Here is an 18,700-nt window from a genome sequence, read left to right as displayed (position 1 = left end):
GACACGGGGCCACACAATGAGATTGGAGGAGAAGCGGTTAACCACTTGCTTACTGGGCACTTTAACCCCCTTCCTGCCCCAGACCAACTTTCAGCGCTGACGCACGTTGATGAACAATTGCGCGGTCATACAACACTGTACCCAAATGAAATTTTTTCACACAAATAGAGCTTTCTTTTGGTGGTATTTAATCACAGCTGGGGTTTTTATTGTTTGCTTAAACAAACAAAAAAAGATGGAAAATTTTGAAAAAAAAAAAATCATGTTTCATAGTTTGTTATAAAATTTTGCAAACAGGTAATTTTTCTCCTTCGTTGATATGCGCTGATGAGGCGGCACTGGTGGTCACTAATAGGCTGCACTGGTGGGCACTGATAGGCTGCACTGGTGGGCACTGATAGGCTGCACTAGTGGGCACTGATAGGCACAGATAAGGCAGCACTGATGGGGACAGATAGGGCGGTACTGATGGGCACAGATAAGGCGGCACTGATAGACACTGATAAGATGGCACTGATGGGCTCTGATGGGTGGCACTGATAGGTACCACTGAGAGTGCACTGATGGGCACTGGTAGGTGACACTGATGGGCAGCACTGTTGATGAGGCACTGATTGGTGACACTGTGGGGCACTGGTAGATGGCACTGTTGTGCACTGGCAGGTGGCACAGATGAGCTGGCGGCAGCTCTCCTTGATCGGGACCGATATCTCTCTGAGAGCCGCAGGTGATCGGCTTTTTTTTTTTACCTCATGCTATCAGCGCGAGGAGAAAGATAGCCAATTACCAGCTCTGTTTACATCACATGATCAGTTGTCATTGGCTGACAGCTGATCACATGGTAAGGGGTCGGGATCGACCCCGTACTCCGATCTGTGATCAGCCGAGTCTAATAGACTCACTGATTACAGAGCGTGCCCTGCAGGGGGCACGCAGGCCGCTCGGGCACGGGAGGACATCTATTGACGTACTCCCGGCAAAGTAGGACCGCGCTGTAGCCGTCATTCGGCTATAGTGTGGATCTGAAGAAGTTAAAATGCGCAGAGTTTTTTTTCACTGTCAGGGCGATAAGGATGTGGAACTCTCTTCCATCATTGGTGGTGTCAGTGGGAAGTATTGATATTTTTAAAAGACTCTTGGACGTGAATCTTAAAGAACACAATATACAGGGATATGGAAAAGATTATCAACACTGACACACATGTACACCTACACAGGTTGAACTGGATGGACTATTGTCTTTATTCAACCTTACCTACTATGTAACTGTGTAACGATCGAATTATCAAATGATCGCTTCAAAAGTGGCATTTTTCATTTGATTTTTGGATCGTGTGTACGGGCCATTAGTCTTATTGTATAATCTCCTTAACTCCTTCACTGCTAAGGGTAAAACAAATGTTAAGTTCATATCAGTGTCAGTTAGTGTCAGAATGTTTTAAGTAGGAGTAAAAAAAAAAAAAAAAAAGCAAATTGCGCACTATCGTTTTTGTGGGCTGTACTACGGGTACAAATAACAACTAACAGACACCTATATGGTATCTCTGCGATCGTTAGAAGCAGGAGGATTTATTTTGGGTTGTTCTTTGGTGGTAGGTTATGGTAGAAACAAGAAATATACAACTACATTTAAATAAAATGTTTATTTATTTATTTTTTTTTTTTTTTACTATTTTGCCTTAGTTTTCTTTTGATAATAAAAAAAAAAAAAAAACAGGAACAGGAGATATCCCTAACCATTTACCACCAAATAAAAGCCCAATTTGTCGTGGACAATTTACACCATAATGGTGGTGATTGACATTATTTATTCATATTATTTATTTTTATGTTTTTACTAGGGCTGGGGAAACTAACGATTAATTCCTCGAATAATCGCTAATCTTTTTGATCGGTACTCACCTCTCCGCCGGCTTCCGGGTCTTAAGGGAGTTCCGTCGGAGATCTGGTGACGTCACGGACTTTGACTTTACCGGACTCCTCCCTCCTTCCCCAAGCGCCTCCGTGTGTTAACGAAGGGAAGGGGGGGAGGAGTCCTGTGACGTCGATGTCCGTGAAATCATAAATTGAGGAAGACAGATCCTAACGATTTGATTGATCTCACTGGCCAAAGTATTCAGATAAACATCTGTATAAATCCTGGACTTGGCTATGAAAATCAACATATCTGAGGGCTTTCCTGGCTGTAAGTCAGTTTGACGATGAACTGACATTGATTGGTTATCCAGCAATCAAGAAACATTTATGATGAGGGCACTTTTTTTTTCCAAAGAGCTGACACTTTGCTGTCTCAGCAGGTGATGGATGTCTCTGGCTCTCCATTGGTCCCCCTGATGCACAGCGGTGCTGTTTAAATAGACTGTAGCGTGACGCCGTAGCCCCGCCCCTCTGAGGAAGTTCTGATTGAACGTAACGCGTACGGGGGAGGAGCTACACAGGACGTCAGCTAAAAGTAGTTGGATCTGTATGTGCGTTATAATTAATTGAAATTAGTCGATTAAAAAAAAAAAAATCGATTGATCGAACTAGAAAATTTTAATCAGTAACAGCCCTAGTTTTTACACATGCGCAGTATTTTTCCTTTATTTAATTCCTGAAATAAACTCGGTATAATCTGCCTGGATGCACAAAGTAGTTGTGATGAAATGTGCGGTTTTTCTAACACATGTGAAAGTTACAAAATTGTGTTTAGGCATTAACATTTGTTTTACCCTTAGGTGTGAAGGGGTTAACATACCTCCTGTTCTGCTAAAAAAAAAAAAAAAAAAATTTTAATCTTCTGTCACTGGTCAACCTATGCAGTGGAGACACAAATAGCAATAAAAACACGACAAGAATTGTAATCCTTCCTCAAGCCCCGTACACACAGGCCGAATGTCGGGAGACAACAGCTGGTTAAAAAAAAAAAAAAAAACATCCAACATTCGGCCCGTGTGTATGTCGGTCTGTCCGACAGTTTGGCCGGCTTCTGTCAGACGTGCATACTGGAAAAACCAGCAGCCGACTGACTCCCGATAAGCGCTCTCAGCCAATGGCGGAGATCGCTGATCGGAGTGTTCTGGCGGGGGAGGGGGGCGTCCCCTTTTAGAACACAACAGCTCAGCGGGGGAGATTGCTGTACTAACATCGCATGGTTAGTACAGCGGCTCCCACCGCTTTAGTCCTTCCAAAATGTAAAAAGAAAAAAAAAAAGGGGGCGTCACATACACTTCAATAAAAAAAAAACCCCAAAGGAAATGCTAGTATTGTGTAAGTGTACTAATGTCTGACGCAGAGCGGGTGACCATTAGGATAAGATGGTGACACAATCCCCCCCTGACCGGTTTCCATAACAGATCCAAACACGATAACTCTGATGAGAACATAGGCTTTTATTCCATACTTGTGTACACAAGCAGAATACGGAATGTATCAGTTTTCATATACACAACTATATATAGAATGTACAGATCTGAGCTCCCGCTCACGGCTCGCTCAGGAATTCTTCTCGTTAAACATTATTTACAGAAGTTCTTCAAAGCATCAACATTTATAAAAAAAAAAAAAAAAAAAAAAAAAAGAAAGAAGTTTTGTCATGTACAGAGTGCAGCAGCTTCAGCAGAGCGAAGGTACATACACTGTATTACCAAAAGTATTGGGACGCCTGCCTTTACACGCACATGGACTTTCATGGAATCCCAGTCTTAGTCCGTAGGGTTCAATATTGAGTTGGCCCCGCCCTTTGCAGCTATAACAGCTTCATTTTTTGGACAAGTTCATGATCCCAACTTTGTGGGAACAGTTTGGCCCCTTCCTCTTCCAACATGACTGCTCACCAGTGCACAAAATAAGGTCCATAAAGACACGGATGAGCGAGTTTGGGGTGGAGGAACTTGACTGGCCTGCACAGAGTCCTGACCTCAACCCGATAGAACACCTTTGGGATGAATTAGAGCGGAGGCTGCGAGCCAGGCCTTCTCGTCCAACATCAGTGCCTGACCTCACAAATGCGCTTCTGGAAGAATGGTCAAAAATTTCCATAGACATACTCCCAAACTTGTGGACGGCCTTCCCAGAAGAGTTGAAGCTGTTATAGCTGATAGGGTGGGCCAACTCAATATTGAACCCTACGGACTAAGACTGGGATGTTATTAAAGTTTATGTGCGCGTAAAGGCAGGCGTCCCAATACTTTTGACAATATAGCGTACATATCACCGGAGGCATTCTGCTCTGCTACATGAGCTGCTGAATGGGATTGTTCTCGGTTTATACTCCACTCTACAATGATGTGATGCTTAACTCACAAAGCTAACTCGCCAGGAGAAGGATCTTTGTTTAAAAAGGAAAAAAAAAAGTGCATAATTCTGCAGTCCAATGCAATTCAAAAAACAACATCACATGGTGAAAATAAAGATCCTTATTCTTATATTAAAGTTGAACTCCAGGGAGATATAGAATGCACAAATAAATGCAGCTCTGTATTCATTAATACATCATTAAATGTATTTTTTTATATATATACAAGCAGTGCAAGCAGGGCCGCCATCAAAAATGTTGGGGCCCCTTACACAGTTTTAAACCTGCCCCCCCCCCCCCCCCCCCCGGACCTGACCATCAACATTCCCCAGGGCCCGCTCACTGCCAGTCCCACCGAGTCCCATCCCATGCCCTTCTCTTTCAGTCTCATCTCCCTGATCCCATGTCCTTCTCCTCCTCCTGTCCCATCTCCTCCATCCTAAGTCCTCCTTCTCCAGTCCCATCTCCTCCATCCTAAGTCCTCCTTCTCCAGTCCCATCTCCTCCATTCCGTGTCTTTATTCTCCTCCACCCTACCTCCTCCTCCAGTCCCAACTCCTCCTCCAGTCCCATCTCCTCCATCCCACATCCTCCTCCTCCAGTCCCATGTCTTTATTCTCCTGCAGTCCCATCTCCTCCATCCCATGTCCTTCTCCTCCTCCAGTCCCATCTCTTCATCCTCCTCCTCCTCCAGTCCCATCTCCTCCATTCCACATCCTCCTCCTCCAGTCCCATGTCTTTATTCTCATGCAGTCCCATCTCCTCCATCCCATGTCTATTCTCCTCCAGTCCCAACTCCTCCCACTCCAGTCTCATCTCCTCCATCCTCCTCCTCCTCCAGTCCCACCTCCTCCATACCATGTCCTCCCCCTCCTCCAGTCCCATCTCCTTCTCCTCCTCCAGTCCCATCTCTTCATTCTCCTCCTCCTCCAGTCCCATCTCCTCCATCCCACATCCTCCTCCAGTCCCATCTCCTCCATCCCACATCCTCCTCCAGTCCCATGTCCTTCTCCTCCTCCAGTTCCATGTCCTCCTTCTCCAGTCCCATCTCCTCTATCCCACATCCTCCTCCTCCTCCAGTCCCATCTCCTCCATACCATGTCCTCCCCCTCCTCCAGTCCCATCTCCTTCTCCTCCTCCAGTCCCATGTCCTTATCCTTCTCCAGTCCCATGTCCTTCTTCTCCAGTCCCATCTCTTCACCCTCCTCCTTCTCCTCCATCCCACATCCTCCTCCTCCTCCAGTCCCATGTCCTTCTCCTCCTGCTCCACTCACGCTGTCCAATTACACCCAACTGCCCTCTTATCTGGCCAGACGGAGGGGAATGGAGGCCTTCCATCTTTTCTTTTTGCCAGATCAGATCAGATTGGAGGTAGGTGGGTGTAAACGTACAAATTTCCATTTAAGTCTGCCATTCCATAGAGAAGAATGGGTGGTCCGATCGGGTTTGCCTCAAAAACGAACAGGAGGACCACTCATGTGAAAGGGGCCTGAAACCAATCCGCATGGATTGCTTTTCAGGGCATTGGCTAGTTTAGTGAACCTGGACTAATAACAGTCACTGTAATGCTACCCATATTGCTGTCCTTTTAACATGGTGACATAGCTGATACCTATGCTACACATGTGTCTGCTAAAAGGACAGCAATAGGGCTGGCAATACAGTGATTGATATTAACAGGGGAGCACAGGCTGTGCATATACAATGTCTTCTAGCAGCTTCAAGGAAACACTTTTTTTTTTTTTTCACTCACCTCGATCTCTGCAGCAGCTTCTTTGCAGAGGAATTCTGTCCCTCCCACCAACACAGGAAGCACAAGGCTCTGCAGTGATGGACTGTGCACCCTGTGTAACTATTGGCTAAAGAGGCAGCAGGAGGCGTGGCAGCCTGCCTCCTCAGCCAATGAGCAACTGAAAGGCTGCTGAGTCCCTCCCTCATAACATCTCCTGAGTCCCAGCTTACTGTGTTTCTATGTGCTTAGCCTACGGCGCCTCTCCTGCACTATTTCTCCTCCGGCTCCACTCTCTTGCACACTTCCTGGTTGCAGGGCCCCTCCAGGCGCTCGGGCCCGGTACATGTGTATCGGCTGTACCCCCCTGATGGCGGCCCTGAGTGCAAGTACCTGAATTTGACTTGGTATCAGCCTCTTGCACTCCCTTGTACAGTAGGGCCCAGACTGGGGGAGGGAAAAGCATCCAATCAGTTGTGCTGCAGTGCAAGAAGAATGCTGATAGAAGGAGAAAGCAGAGGAAAAAGGCAGATAAGCCCATCAACAGGGTGGGGAAGAGATCTGTAAGTGAAGGTGAAACTGCAGCAGAGAAAAAAATCAGGTCCCCTGTTCTGCCAGGCAGGGCTGTCCTGTGTGACAGAGCCATGTAAATCTCCTTGTAACTCCATTCTGTGTATTTAGCTCGCAGCTTGGAGTTCAGCTTTAAGCGGACTTTCACTAAAAATGTAAAGCCCTCCCCGCTGGTTCACCCCCTCCCTGCAGCCTGTAGCAGGTTTTATTTTTGTGTCTGTGTGTGGGTTGGGGGGGGATCAAATACAGATTTTTTTTTTTGGCACCCACTTCCCCAATCCTCGCCCCTTGCTCCGCTCTCTGCCCTCCCGCAGCCTCCTGGGACATGTCACAGGTCCCAGCAGGCTGCAGAACCATTTACAAAGTGCCAGGCAAGGTTGCGCACACACAGTGGGGGGCCAGCTCTGGTTCCTCAGGGAGCCACAGCTGGCTTCCCTATCCAAGATGGTGGCACAGCGGTAAGAAGAACGGGGCTGCAGGAAGACAGTGCTGAACCCAAAGTACTGGCAAGTACCTGATTTCTAAAAGACAGCAGCTCCAGTATTTGCTGAAAAAGAAAAATCAAACTGAAGCTCCTCTTTAGGTCTTTGTGACTTGAGCCTGTGGTGTCAGAATGTCACTTGTCTCTTGGAATGTCATGGGAGGTGCTTAGTGGAAGATGGCTCTTCATTAGAGGAACAGGAGTGGCAGGGGTGTGACAAAGTCACTGCATGCCCTATGCACCAAGAGTGGGTGGCCCTTGGCTGGATATGGATCATGAAGGAGCTTCCGAGTAACCAGAAGGCTAGAAGAAAATGTAGAGCCCCATCAGGATTTATCTTCCAAACCCGAAAATGTCTATTTAGAAGTCATATTTGTAAAGCCAACGTGGAAAAATACAATATTTCTGCAGCGAGTGTGGAGTGACAATATACAATCGTTTCTGCCAGAAGCTTACAGAGAGATATCAGGAAATGTATATACAGTCTCTTTCAGAACACAGTGATCTCTATCTCGCCATCCAACGTCAACGTCTCCTGGAGCTCGCGGCAGATCTTGTCCGTCTTCCTGAAGACCTGTCTCCCTCGCTGACCTGAAAGAAGATCATTAGTTAGAAACCTGAAGAACATCACGGAGCCTCGTATGCTTGACACATCACTGACTGTGATTACTGCTGGCATCCTACAGGGGGGCGTAATACAGAAAAACCGGATGTAACTATAGCCACTGCTTCTAGTTGAACGTTTTCTACTCACAGGTTGAACTGGATGGACAGTAATACAAGTGAAGGAGAAGAGAACTAGAGCAACCAATCCCATAGTGTAATGTGGCATGAACATTAGTTCAGCACAATAATCTGGGCCAAGGGATAAACCAATGGCAGTAGTCCATGGTCATTAACAGTGTTAATAGTCCAATGACCATAAGGGAAGATGGTGAGGGATTCCAACACACAGGGCTGCCGTCACATAGGAACAGAGAACCGTGTTCCAAAGACACCTCTCTCCTTGTCTTTTGAACTGGATGGACTATTGTCTTTTTTCAGCCTTACCTACTGTGTACTCCAACATCCAGCTTATGTACAATAATTTTCTCTTATGTTTAATGCAAGGACCACAAGCCAGGGCACCAAGGCCTCGTACACAAAACAATGCATACAGCAAGCTTTAAACAACGTTATTGAAGCCTTCGAGGGCTTGTTTACTCAGAGGGCATTTGACTGGCGGTGAAATGTCACTGCTGACTGCTTATTTTGACCCTAGAATGGGTTGCATTTGATGGCGGGACTGCCTGCCGAATGCAACAGGAGGTGAAGTGTTTTGCCATGGCATGCGTACAACCCCCTCCAGTCCCTGTATTGGGTTAAGTGGGGTAGTCAAACTGCTGATCAACTGCCTATTTTTTACCACCCCTGGTTGCAAGTGTACACTAGGCCTTAAAGCGGTAGGGCAGTTGAAGTCATAATGTGCTAGAATGCATCATATACTAGCACATTATTACAGACTTACCTAAAAATGAAGCCCTCCACCGGCACACTGTCACCGCTGAGGCGTTTCCATCTTCACCTGGTATATGAACGGCATATATGCGATATGAATGGCATGCGTGCGGGAGTCACTGTTTATGGGATGGCTCTGAAGGAATGGTATGGGTATGCCGTTCCTTCAGAGTGCATGCGCCGGTGATGTCACCAGCTGCATCTAAAGTAAATATCCCCTAAACGACACATGTTTAGGAGATATTTACTGTACCTACAGGTAAGCCTTATTATAGGTAAAAATCATACATGGGCGTTTACTCCCACTTTACTGCACCTTTCAGTTCCAGTTTGGGGAGGTTAAACACAGACTTCAATAGGAGTGCTGACTGTCACGTTTTCAAAATAACAGACCCCCCCCCCCTTAAAGAGACCCTGTCTCACTGACAACTTTAAGTTGCAGGTAAAAGCACAGAACAATCAAATTTATGAAATGCCCAATTGCAGTATTTATTTCCTCCCATATACCATTTTTTATTTACTTATGCCTTTGAACTTACTAAAAAAAATAATAATAATAAAAAAAGTAAATTTCCCATCACAACCCCCCCCCCCCCCCCCCTTCTTGCACATCTTAACCCTCTCCTGTTTGGGGAGTGTATAATTGCTGTCTGTGTTGACCCAGCTCCTCTGTCCCTCACCTCCCTGAACAACCTTTTGTAGCTGCTGGGGGAGAATGGAAGGTGAATACTATAGGACAAGGGTCTCCAAACTTACTAAACAAAGGGCCAGTTTACGGTCCTTCAGACTTTTGTGCTGGACAGTGGCCATTGGGGGTACAAAATGTCCCAGCATCAGTAGAAATAAACAATCTCCCATCACTGGTGTCATTGGGAGGAATTGTGTCCCATCACTGATGTCATTGGAATAAAATGACCCCATTGTTGGTGTCATTGGGAGGAATTGTGTCCCATCATTGGCGTCAATGGGAGGAACTGTGCAACCATCATTGATGTCATTGGAATGAAATGACCCCATTGTTGGTGTCATTGGGAGGAATTGTGCCCTTCACTGGTAAAAGCAAGCAAAGGGCCAGATAAAAGCAAGCAAAGGGTCGCATCCGGTCCCTGGGCCACAGTTTGGAGACCACTGCTATATATAGAGTGTCGCTTGGGTAGAACCTGTCTCCTGGGGCTGCTGTCATTTCATCCAAGATGGCGGCACCCAGCAGCAATCTCGGGCTTCTGGATGTCTACACAAGGGGGGCGTTACAGTTAAAGCGGAGTTTCACCCAAAAGTGGAAACTCTGCTTATCTGCTTCCCCCCCCCCCTCCGGTGCCACATTTGGCACCTTTCGGGGGGAGGGGGGAACAGGTACCCTTCCCCACTTCTGGGAGATCTGGCTGCGGCGAGGTCCCACGGAAGTTTGGCCCCCCTCCTTCTTCCCCTGCTGCCGGGCCATTCACAATGCCCAGAGTGCTTCGTACATGCACAGTATGGCTTTACTGCCAGTTTCCCTCACAGGTAATGGCGGCGGCGGCAGCACCCGAGAGCCGATTGAAACATCAGCTGGGGTGCCAACATCACTGGATTCCAGGACAGGTGAGTGTCCTAATATTAAAAGTCAGCAGCTGCAGTATTTGTATTTTTTTCGTGGGGGCTGGAGCTCCGCTTTAAATAACATAAATAAAATACATTAAAAGAATAAAGAATTTTATATAAAGTTTGTTGATGGAATGAATGGTCTGGCAACAGGTTCTCTTCAAGATCTGTATTTAACCTTCCCACACAGGAACCATGGACTAGGCCAAGGGGTAGGCAAAAGGGAGGTCAGGACCTGCAACCGATGCCACCAAAGTAGTTCACTGCCCATGGGGGCTGGGGGCGCATTTTGCTCTTTTCATCTTGGGTGCTAAAGGATCTTGTCCTGGCACTGCTGGAACTGCTTCAACAAAGCTGCTGGAAGCTTTACAAATGTTCTCCTAAAGCTTGCTGTACACATGGCTCCTATACAATCTGAAGCCTGTTTTAACAGGACCTCAACTGCGGTCACCTAGGGCAGTGGTTGTCATCCTCAGTCCTCAAGTACCCCCAACAGGCCATGCTTTGGGAATTTCTCTTAGATAATAGTAGCTGTCCAAAATACCAAGCCATTGACTCTGATTTAAAGCACCCGTGCAAGATAAAGGAAAACCTGCAAACATGGCCTGTTGGGGGTACTTGAGGACTGCGGATGAGAACCACCGACCTAAGGAACCTCTGGACATACAGGACGGCAAAGTTTAATCTGCAACGTGTTTGTCACTTTTATCCTCTATCATCCACTTTACATCAGCTGCCTGTAAGCAACCACTATTAATATTCTGCTTGATTTTGCCTGTTTGGGAGTTTTGTTTATTACTGTCCTGGGTGAATTCTGTGATATTGTGTGAAACATTACAGCACGGTCTGACAGATGTCATCAGCTTATAAACACTTTCTGCCTATTTTTTTTTACTTCCTAAAACCAGATGTAACAAATTCTTTATTAGGACAAGGATGCTGGAAATTAAATTGTCCTCCAGGTGGCGCAATTACATCCCTTTCGTCTGTTTCTTCTTCCCATTTTTTTTTCTTTGCACGTACATCGAGATTTTATATTTTGGAAAATGTAGCAGCAAGGATACATTTAATTGCAGAGAAACTGCGAGAAATTATTTGCTGATCTTTACAAACACATCCATTGGTGTGTGCAGCCTATTGCATTGGGGTGCGCACCCCAATGCTCAAACACACATGTGTGTGTTTGTGTGCATAATATATACACACACACACTCTATATACACATACACACACCCTTATAAATAAATGTAAACAAATCTTTTAAAATGTATTAAAACATGGACAGTGCCAGTAGGGCAGAGGACAGTGTCAGTAGGGCAGGGGAGGGTGTCAGTAGGGCAGAGGAAGGTGTCAGTAGAGCAGTGTACGGTGTCATGAGAGCAGAGATTTGTGTCATTAGGGCAGTGGACGGTCTCAGTGTTTTTTATTATTTTATTTTTTATTATTTGTTTACTTTTTTTTTTTAGGAACCCTATTGGAGGGGAAAGAGATTCCTCAGTACCTTTCTCTGCAGCCTCAGCTGCCCTGCCCAGTGAATAAATGGGACGTGCTCTGTGCATAGCGACTTCCTGTTCATTCACAAACTGAAGCCTGGTAAACACAGTTTGCTATACTTCAGTTATGAATAAATGCAGTGAGTGATCAGTACCGATCACTTACTGTGTTCATTCAGAAAAGGAAGGGTTGGTAAATGACGTATTTACTGGCTCCATACTGAAACATCCCCACAGCAGCCGGTGGGAGAGGAGAGAAGCCTGCAGGGCATCGGGGGGACACAGGGGGTCTGGGCATCAGGGGGAATCTGCACTGCATGGGGTGATTAGGGTGTGCCCAGGCACACCCCGTGCGCACACCTATGAACACACCCCTTATATTAACAGGGGTAATGGGAATAATAGAGTATTGTTCTGTATTACTCATCGATTCATGCAGAATACCCTTTATTGGCAAACTCATTGCCTGATGAAAATGATTGAAGGCATCCCGAGTTTTGCATCTTTAGTTAGTAAGCCAACAAAGGGTATCACTTAAGAGCCCACTCCAGTCACCTGAAAAAAAACAAACACCCTGGTAGTGGGCTTCCCCACATTGCAGGGGATAAATGCTCATAGGGGTAGAGGAATAAGAGCTCATACTTACCTTATTCCTCGCTCCAGCAGGTGTCCTCCACGTTGCGCAACAAAGCCTCTTCTCTAAGATGCTCCAGTCGGCAATCGCACTCTGACATCGTCACGTACAATGCAGGACTAATAGTTGTACATTGTACATGAGGGCAGTGAGGGCCCGCCCACAACCTGGAATGTCAGAGCCTGCTGGAGTGCAGAGTTAGGCTCCTTTCACACTATGAACCTCATGTGAATTGCAAAGGCTGCATTCCTGTGCAATTCACATGTGACTCAGTGTGGTGTGATTTGACCCCATTCATTTTGAATTGGTTCAAATCGCACCAAAGAAGGGCATGCACCTTTTTTGAGCTGCACGGCAACCAGATCACATGGTCGTTTTGTACCGTGCAGTCCAGTGCGATCGGGTGCAGGCAAACACTGCTTTTGGGGTGTCGGTAACTTTGTATTGACACCCGCTGCAGATCGCAAGGGCAGTGCAATTTGCATGCGGTGCGGGAAACACACACAGATCACAGCATTTCCCGCACCACATAAGGCTAGATTCACAATTGCTCGCAGGTGAGTCAATGGTTGTTAGTGCGGAAATGGCACCTGTTCCCACAACCGCAGCCGAATCGCACTGCTCTGCAGAGATGCACAAGGCGGCCATTCATGTTTAAACAAACATTTATATGGCTTTACTCTCCAGTATCTATCAAAACAGAAAATGGTTTTGGGTGGAGCTGATGAAAGCAATTCCAGTATGGGTTTTTTAAGAACATCTTCTCTTATCTCTCACGTAGAATTTTGTTGACTTACCGAAGGACACAATGGTCTCCCTGGCGGTGTTCCTGACCTCCTCCACTTCCGACTGACACAAACAGGCAATCTGGTCAATGCTGGCCGTCCCCTGCAAGGCACATAGTCGTCAGTAGCCCATACCAGACATCCGGTGTTATAAGACAAACTGCACATCTGAAGGACAATTCTACTGCCCCAAACAACCAATGAGAGCCTTCAATTATTGTTTCCCAATCATGCAGAATTAAAGAGAAAACTTGACTGGCTGACAGGATCATGCACAGCATTTCCTCTAGATATTAAGTGACCTCGGCAGACAAACGTAGGAAAAATTTCAGATGAGGGTGAAAATTTGTGACAACAGCAATCACTTACTTTTGTGATAGTTATGTGTATAGATCTGTCTGAGACCCTTCAATACAAGAAGTGACCACATGCGCTGCCAGCCTCCAGAATAAAGGCATAAATAAGCCGTGAGGGCTTCTAAGAGTATCTGTATATGTTACTTCTGGGTGTAACTATTTCCTTTTCCCCTGCTGCACTCAGTGGTTCTTCCCATTGGTCTTTTATGCCACTACAGGACACAGTAGTCACATAGGTGACAGCGGGTCAAACCACTGAGTGCAGCAAGTAAAAGGGAATCTGATACTTCCAGAAGTGTTGGATTCTGAAGAATCTTCAGTTAGTGGTTCCTCTTTACTACAGCCGAGATTACGAGATCAATCGTAGATGTAGGAAGCTAAGTATTTACGTATTTTCTTTGCAGGGCATGCAGTTTCCGTCATTATTTTAGCCACAGAGTCACTTTAAGGTAATGGCCAGTGACATCCCAACTTCCCTGACCCCAACCCCCCTGGATTGATTCTGTGATGTCTTGCAAAGTATGCATGACGCCTAGAGGTTAGCAATGACTCCACCCTATATGCAGAGCTCACCCGAGTGTTGCACCATGGGTGGTACGGATGGCCACTTACATTGAGATGTTTGAGGGCCAGACAGGCAGATCTCTGAAGTTTGGGGTCTCTGTCAGATAAAAGTTCAGTGTAGTAAAGCAAAGCCTGGAGAAGGAAAAGAAAAGTTGTTATATATACAGTATATATGTTGTATAATAATAACATAGGTTGTGCTGTAATACGGACGATTGAGGTGTCCACTGTGTGATGTGTCAGTAGATCAAAGGACGGGGGAGAAAGATCGTCAGTGGCGTCACTAGGGTTAGTGTCACCTGGTGCGGTAAAACATGGTGCCCCCCTCTGTGGTAAACCTTGGTGTCACTGACCATGCCCCCCTGGTAAAACATGGTATCACACCCCCCCTTGTGGTAAAACATGGTGCCCCCCCTCCCTCCATGGTAAAACAGGTTATCACCCCCACCCCCCCTCCCTACTTGATGGCATCATTACTCTAGCGGGTGTCATCCAGGTGCGGTCCTCACCCAACCCCTGCACCCCCCTAGTGACGTCACTGAAGATTGTAGATCTAACCAGTCTCCTGGCATCAGTCACCCAAGATCCTCCACATGGGTAGAGACTACAGAACCTATTGTGGTCAGGATGAATCTTCTTTGGTCAGCCAAGCACATATAATTACTATTTATATATGTTCGGATATGGGGTCTTGTTTGTATCTGGAACCCATTGTAAATTAAGCTTTTTTTTGTATATTGTTGATAGAGTGGGGAAGAGTTTGGGCTTCTGTTGGGTTTTAACTGCCACTTATGACCTCACTGTGAAGCTTTTACCTCACTTCCTGTTGCCCTGACACCAGGACAAGGAAGAATTAGGGGAGCAGGGGTCACCAGGACAGAAGGATACAGTCAGCAATAAGAACCTCACAGAGATCTCTGTCTTACTTTGAGAGATTTCCCTTTATGTACCTGTGACATGCATACAAACAGGAAGCAATGGGAAATCTCTCCCACTGATAAAAGCAGTTCTAACCCTTCCATACATTTCATGTAAATGCTTTTCCTGGAGTTGGGATTTACCATACTTAGTGGACAATGAAGCTTGTCTTGTTAAGTTGCAACATGGCATTAACCTCTCAGTATCTTATAGCAGAGAGGCTCTAGCAGCTGTTTGTAACTTGACAACCATCTCTAAAAGTATTCTGTAATTTGGAAGAGAGCTCCAACTGTCTAACATGGCAGCTGGATCTAACCAGACAGTCTCTGTTACTGTTTACCTCAAACACGACCATCTCCTGCCCTATGTACCACTCTCTTGTAATAAGGCAGCACTCTTTATAACGGGTGTACCTACAGGGGTCGCAGGGGTTGCAATTTGCGACCCGGCCGCATGCTTCAGAAGGCCTATGTGGCCCCCCCTGTACACCTGGATAGGAGGGACAGGAGGGGCATATAGAAGAACCGATTCCCCTCCATTTTACACCTGTAGCCACTGAAAGCCTGCTTCTCCTTCTCTCCCTCCCGCAGCCATTCAGCGGTTGCCGGAGGAAAACGGAGGGGATTGGCTCTTCTATATGCTGCCCCTCCTATCCAGGTTCTGCTGTCCCTGGGCCACTGTTTGCTCTCCTGATTCCATGTGTGCTTTCCAGGGTCCCCCCTCGCAGCTCTGCCAGCTTACCCCCTCCCCCGCTGGCTGCTGCAGGGGATGTGTCAGGATGGAGAGTGGGGGAGGGGCTGGTAAATACTGTATGTAGTTTACGTGCCCCTTCCTTGTCTGAAAAGGCAGTACCAATCACTCACTCTGTCCATTCATATCTGAAGCATAGTAAACTGTGTTTACTATGCTTCCGTTTGTAAATGAATGGGAAACAGAGCTATTCCTGTCCATTCATTCTGTGCTGCTAAGGCTGCACAGATGGAGATTGAGGGCTGTGTAATGTTCTTTCTCTGTCTCAAAGATGAAACATCAGAAGTCTGTTTAGACCCCTGATACTTTACCAAAGCCCCCCAACGGGGCTCCTAAAAAACTGTAAAAAATAATAAAAAGTTAAATTGTAAAAAAAAAAAAAAATAACATGATAAAAAAAATAATAATGAAAAAGAAACAAAACACTGACACCAGTGGTGGAACAACCAGGATTCCAAAGGTCGAACTTGAAATTGGGCCCTGGCATTCCGCCACCATGGGTGGGCAGAACATACGAAAGTGTTTCGCTGTGGGATTCTAATAAAGGGTCCCACTGTGGAAGTAAAAGGCCCCAGGATCAATGGGAAGGGCCCCAGCTGGCGGTCAGGTGGGCCCTTCATGGTTTCGTGCACTGGGGCCCTGAAGGTTCTAGTTACGCCTCTGCTTCATAACATATCAATCACTTGTAGCATGACAGCATAGCAGTCCCTTGTAACAAGGAAGCCCTCCCTGTTCTTACCTTTTGCTTGAAATGTTTGTTGGAAGACGCCCGGCAGAAGAAGCTGGCAGTGGTTTTGGATAGCTTGAGGTTTTCATCTAACTGGAAGGGGGCGACCAGCTTGAGGAGCTGCGGCAGAGGCTGGAGACGAGAGATCTGCTTTGTCTTCAGTTTTTTTATCTTCTTGAGCCTCCCGGGGAGTTGTAGATCCCCTATCAGCATGACTGGAGGGGGAGAAGCAAGTAAATAAAAGCTTGTAAGTTAAAAAAAAAAACACAGACACCAAATGCTGCTCTTCTCTGAGATTTCACTCAGTTTTTGAGTCACAGGAATACAAATTCTGAAAAGTGTTTAGGACAACCCACCCCAGCCAGACTACAGCAACCTTTCACATGCCATGGCTTCTTGTTTAATAGTTTATCTATAAATCTTTATTATCACTCCGGTGCTACCTGCAGCCCTTTGTCACTTACTGTAAGGCCTTTGCGACTCCGTACACAGTGGTCTGTTTTGGTGCTTACTCAAGCTAGTGAAGGAAAAGTGTTCTTTAGATTGGCTTTTAACAGTTTGGTTTATTCCTTTCAAACACATTTACTTTTATTCTGTGCTGTCCATCCTTTTTTATGTTTATGTTTTCTTCCCCTCTTCAGCAACCCCTATATCATGTTTGCAGTCTCTGGCCATCTCATGTACCAACTTTGTAGTCTCTGACCATCTCATGTACCACCTCTGTGGTTTCTGACCATCTCCTGTACCACCTCTGCAGTCTCTGACCATCTCATGGACAATCTCCTGTACCATCTCTGCAGTCTCTGACCATCTCCTGTACCACCTCTGCAGTCTATAACCCTCTCCTGTTGCAAGGATGCAGTCTCTGACTACCTGCAGCCCTTTGTCACTTACTGTGCAGTCTTTGCGACTCCGTACACAGTGGTCTGTTTTGGTGCTTACTCAAGCCAGTGAAGGAAAAGTGTTCTTTAGATTGACTTTTAACAGTTTGGTTTGGTTTATTTCTTTCAAACTAATGTACTTTTATTCTGTGCTGTCCATCCTTTTCCATGTTTATCTTTTGTTTTCTTTCCCTCTCCAGCAACCACTATATCATGTTTGCAGGCTCTGACCATCTCATGTACCACCTTTGCAGGCTCTGACCATCTCATGTACCACCTTTGCAGTCTCTGACCATCTCATGTACCACCTTTGCAGTCTCTGACCATCTCAGGTACCACCTATGCAGTCTCTGACCATCTCAGGTACCACCTATGCAGTCTCTGACCATCTCATGTACCACCTCTGCAGTCTCTGACCATCTCATGAACCACCTCTGCAGTCGCTGACCATCTGTACCGCCTCTGACCATCTCCTGTACCACCTCTGCAGTCTCTGAACATCTCCTGTACCACCTCTGCAGTCTCTGACCATCTCATGAACCACCTCTGCAGTCGCTGACCATCTGTACCGCCTCTGACCATCTCCTGTACCACCTCTGCAGTCTCTGAACCTCTCCTGTACCACCTCTGCAGTCTCTGACTATCTCCTGTACCACCCCTGCAGTCACTAACCATCTCCTGTGCCACCTCTGCCGTTTCTGACCATCTCCTGTACCACCTCTGCAGTCTCTCACCATCTCCTGTACCACCTCTGCAGTCTCTGACCATCTGCTGTTGTATGTTTGCAGTGTATGACCATCTCCTTTTGCATGGCTGCAGTCTCTTACAGCTTACTGTAGCAATATATTCACTGCACATTATGTGAAATCCACTTGGCAATAGCGTGGTCCACATACATATCAAGTAAGTTGACCAACACTGGTATATCAGATACAGTAAGTTCATCTTTGCACAAAAAAAAGTGAACGATCGCCAAATATCCTGGCCAATCCTCTGGACCCCACTGCAGCTAGTGGCTCTGTGAAAACTACAAAACACAGTCCCAGAGTGAGTATCCATCATTATACTTATAATGCCAAGCTTTCATTGGTCAACACAGCTATGTGACCATGCTGACCAATGAGACGTGCATCTGAGGCTTCTTTATCCTGTAAAGCGTTCCAGAAAATAGAATGGCTTTGAATTGGTTAGTGCAGTCACGTGGTGACGCTGACTAATGAGCGCTTGCCACTGGAGGGATGGCTCGGAAATTTGGAAGCTGTTCACCTTCTCATTTTTCGTGAAAGGGTCAACTTACCCTTTCAATTACTTAATTCTAGTTCTGAACCACCTTGAACAACCCCACTCCCATGACAGGGCCTCTTTATAGCCAACATCTGTGTGCAATTAGCAACACAAATCCTCCCCCCCCCCCCACACACTATCTTTTTAATGTGTAAGGGCCCTTCTAGCAATTGTA

The 18,700-nt window shown here is 46.3% G+C and overlaps 1 protein-coding gene across 3 annotated transcripts in view; it reads right to left on the bottom strand.

Annotated features, from left to right (window-relative positions):
- Positions 1-3,351: 3,351 nt before the first annotated feature.
- The window catches only part of RIPOR3 (RIPOR family member 3), a 194,614-nt gene continuing 179,265 nt past the window's right edge, over positions 3,352-18,700 (bottom strand). For 2 of the 3 annotated variants that reach the window (XM_073607263.1, XM_073607261.1), the window contains exons 19-23: positions 16,373-16,575; positions 14,014-14,097; positions 13,058-13,148; positions 5,229-7,646; positions 3,352-5,196 (exon numbers count right to left, since the gene is read on the bottom strand). In XM_073607263.1, coding sequence (XP_073463364.1) covers positions 7,546-7,646; positions 13,058-13,148; positions 14,014-14,097; positions 16,373-16,575 — 479 coding nt within the window. In that variant the 3' untranslated portion in view covers positions 3,352-5,196; positions 5,229-7,545. The remainder of the gene's footprint in view (positions 5,197-5,228; positions 7,647-13,057; positions 13,149-14,013; positions 14,098-16,372; positions 16,576-18,700) is intronic. The other variant, XM_073607262.1, reaches the window with a different exon arrangement.

This window comes from Aquarana catesbeiana, linkage group LG12, assembly GCF_042186555.1.
Source record: "Aquarana catesbeiana isolate 2022-GZ linkage group LG12, ASM4218655v1, whole genome shotgun sequence".
Classification (NCBI taxonomy): domain Eukaryota; kingdom Metazoa; phylum Chordata; class Amphibia; order Anura; family Ranidae; genus Aquarana; species Aquarana catesbeiana.
The sequence above is the reverse complement of the archived record's forward strand: the minus strand, read 5'-3'. Positions and strand labels throughout refer to the sequence as shown.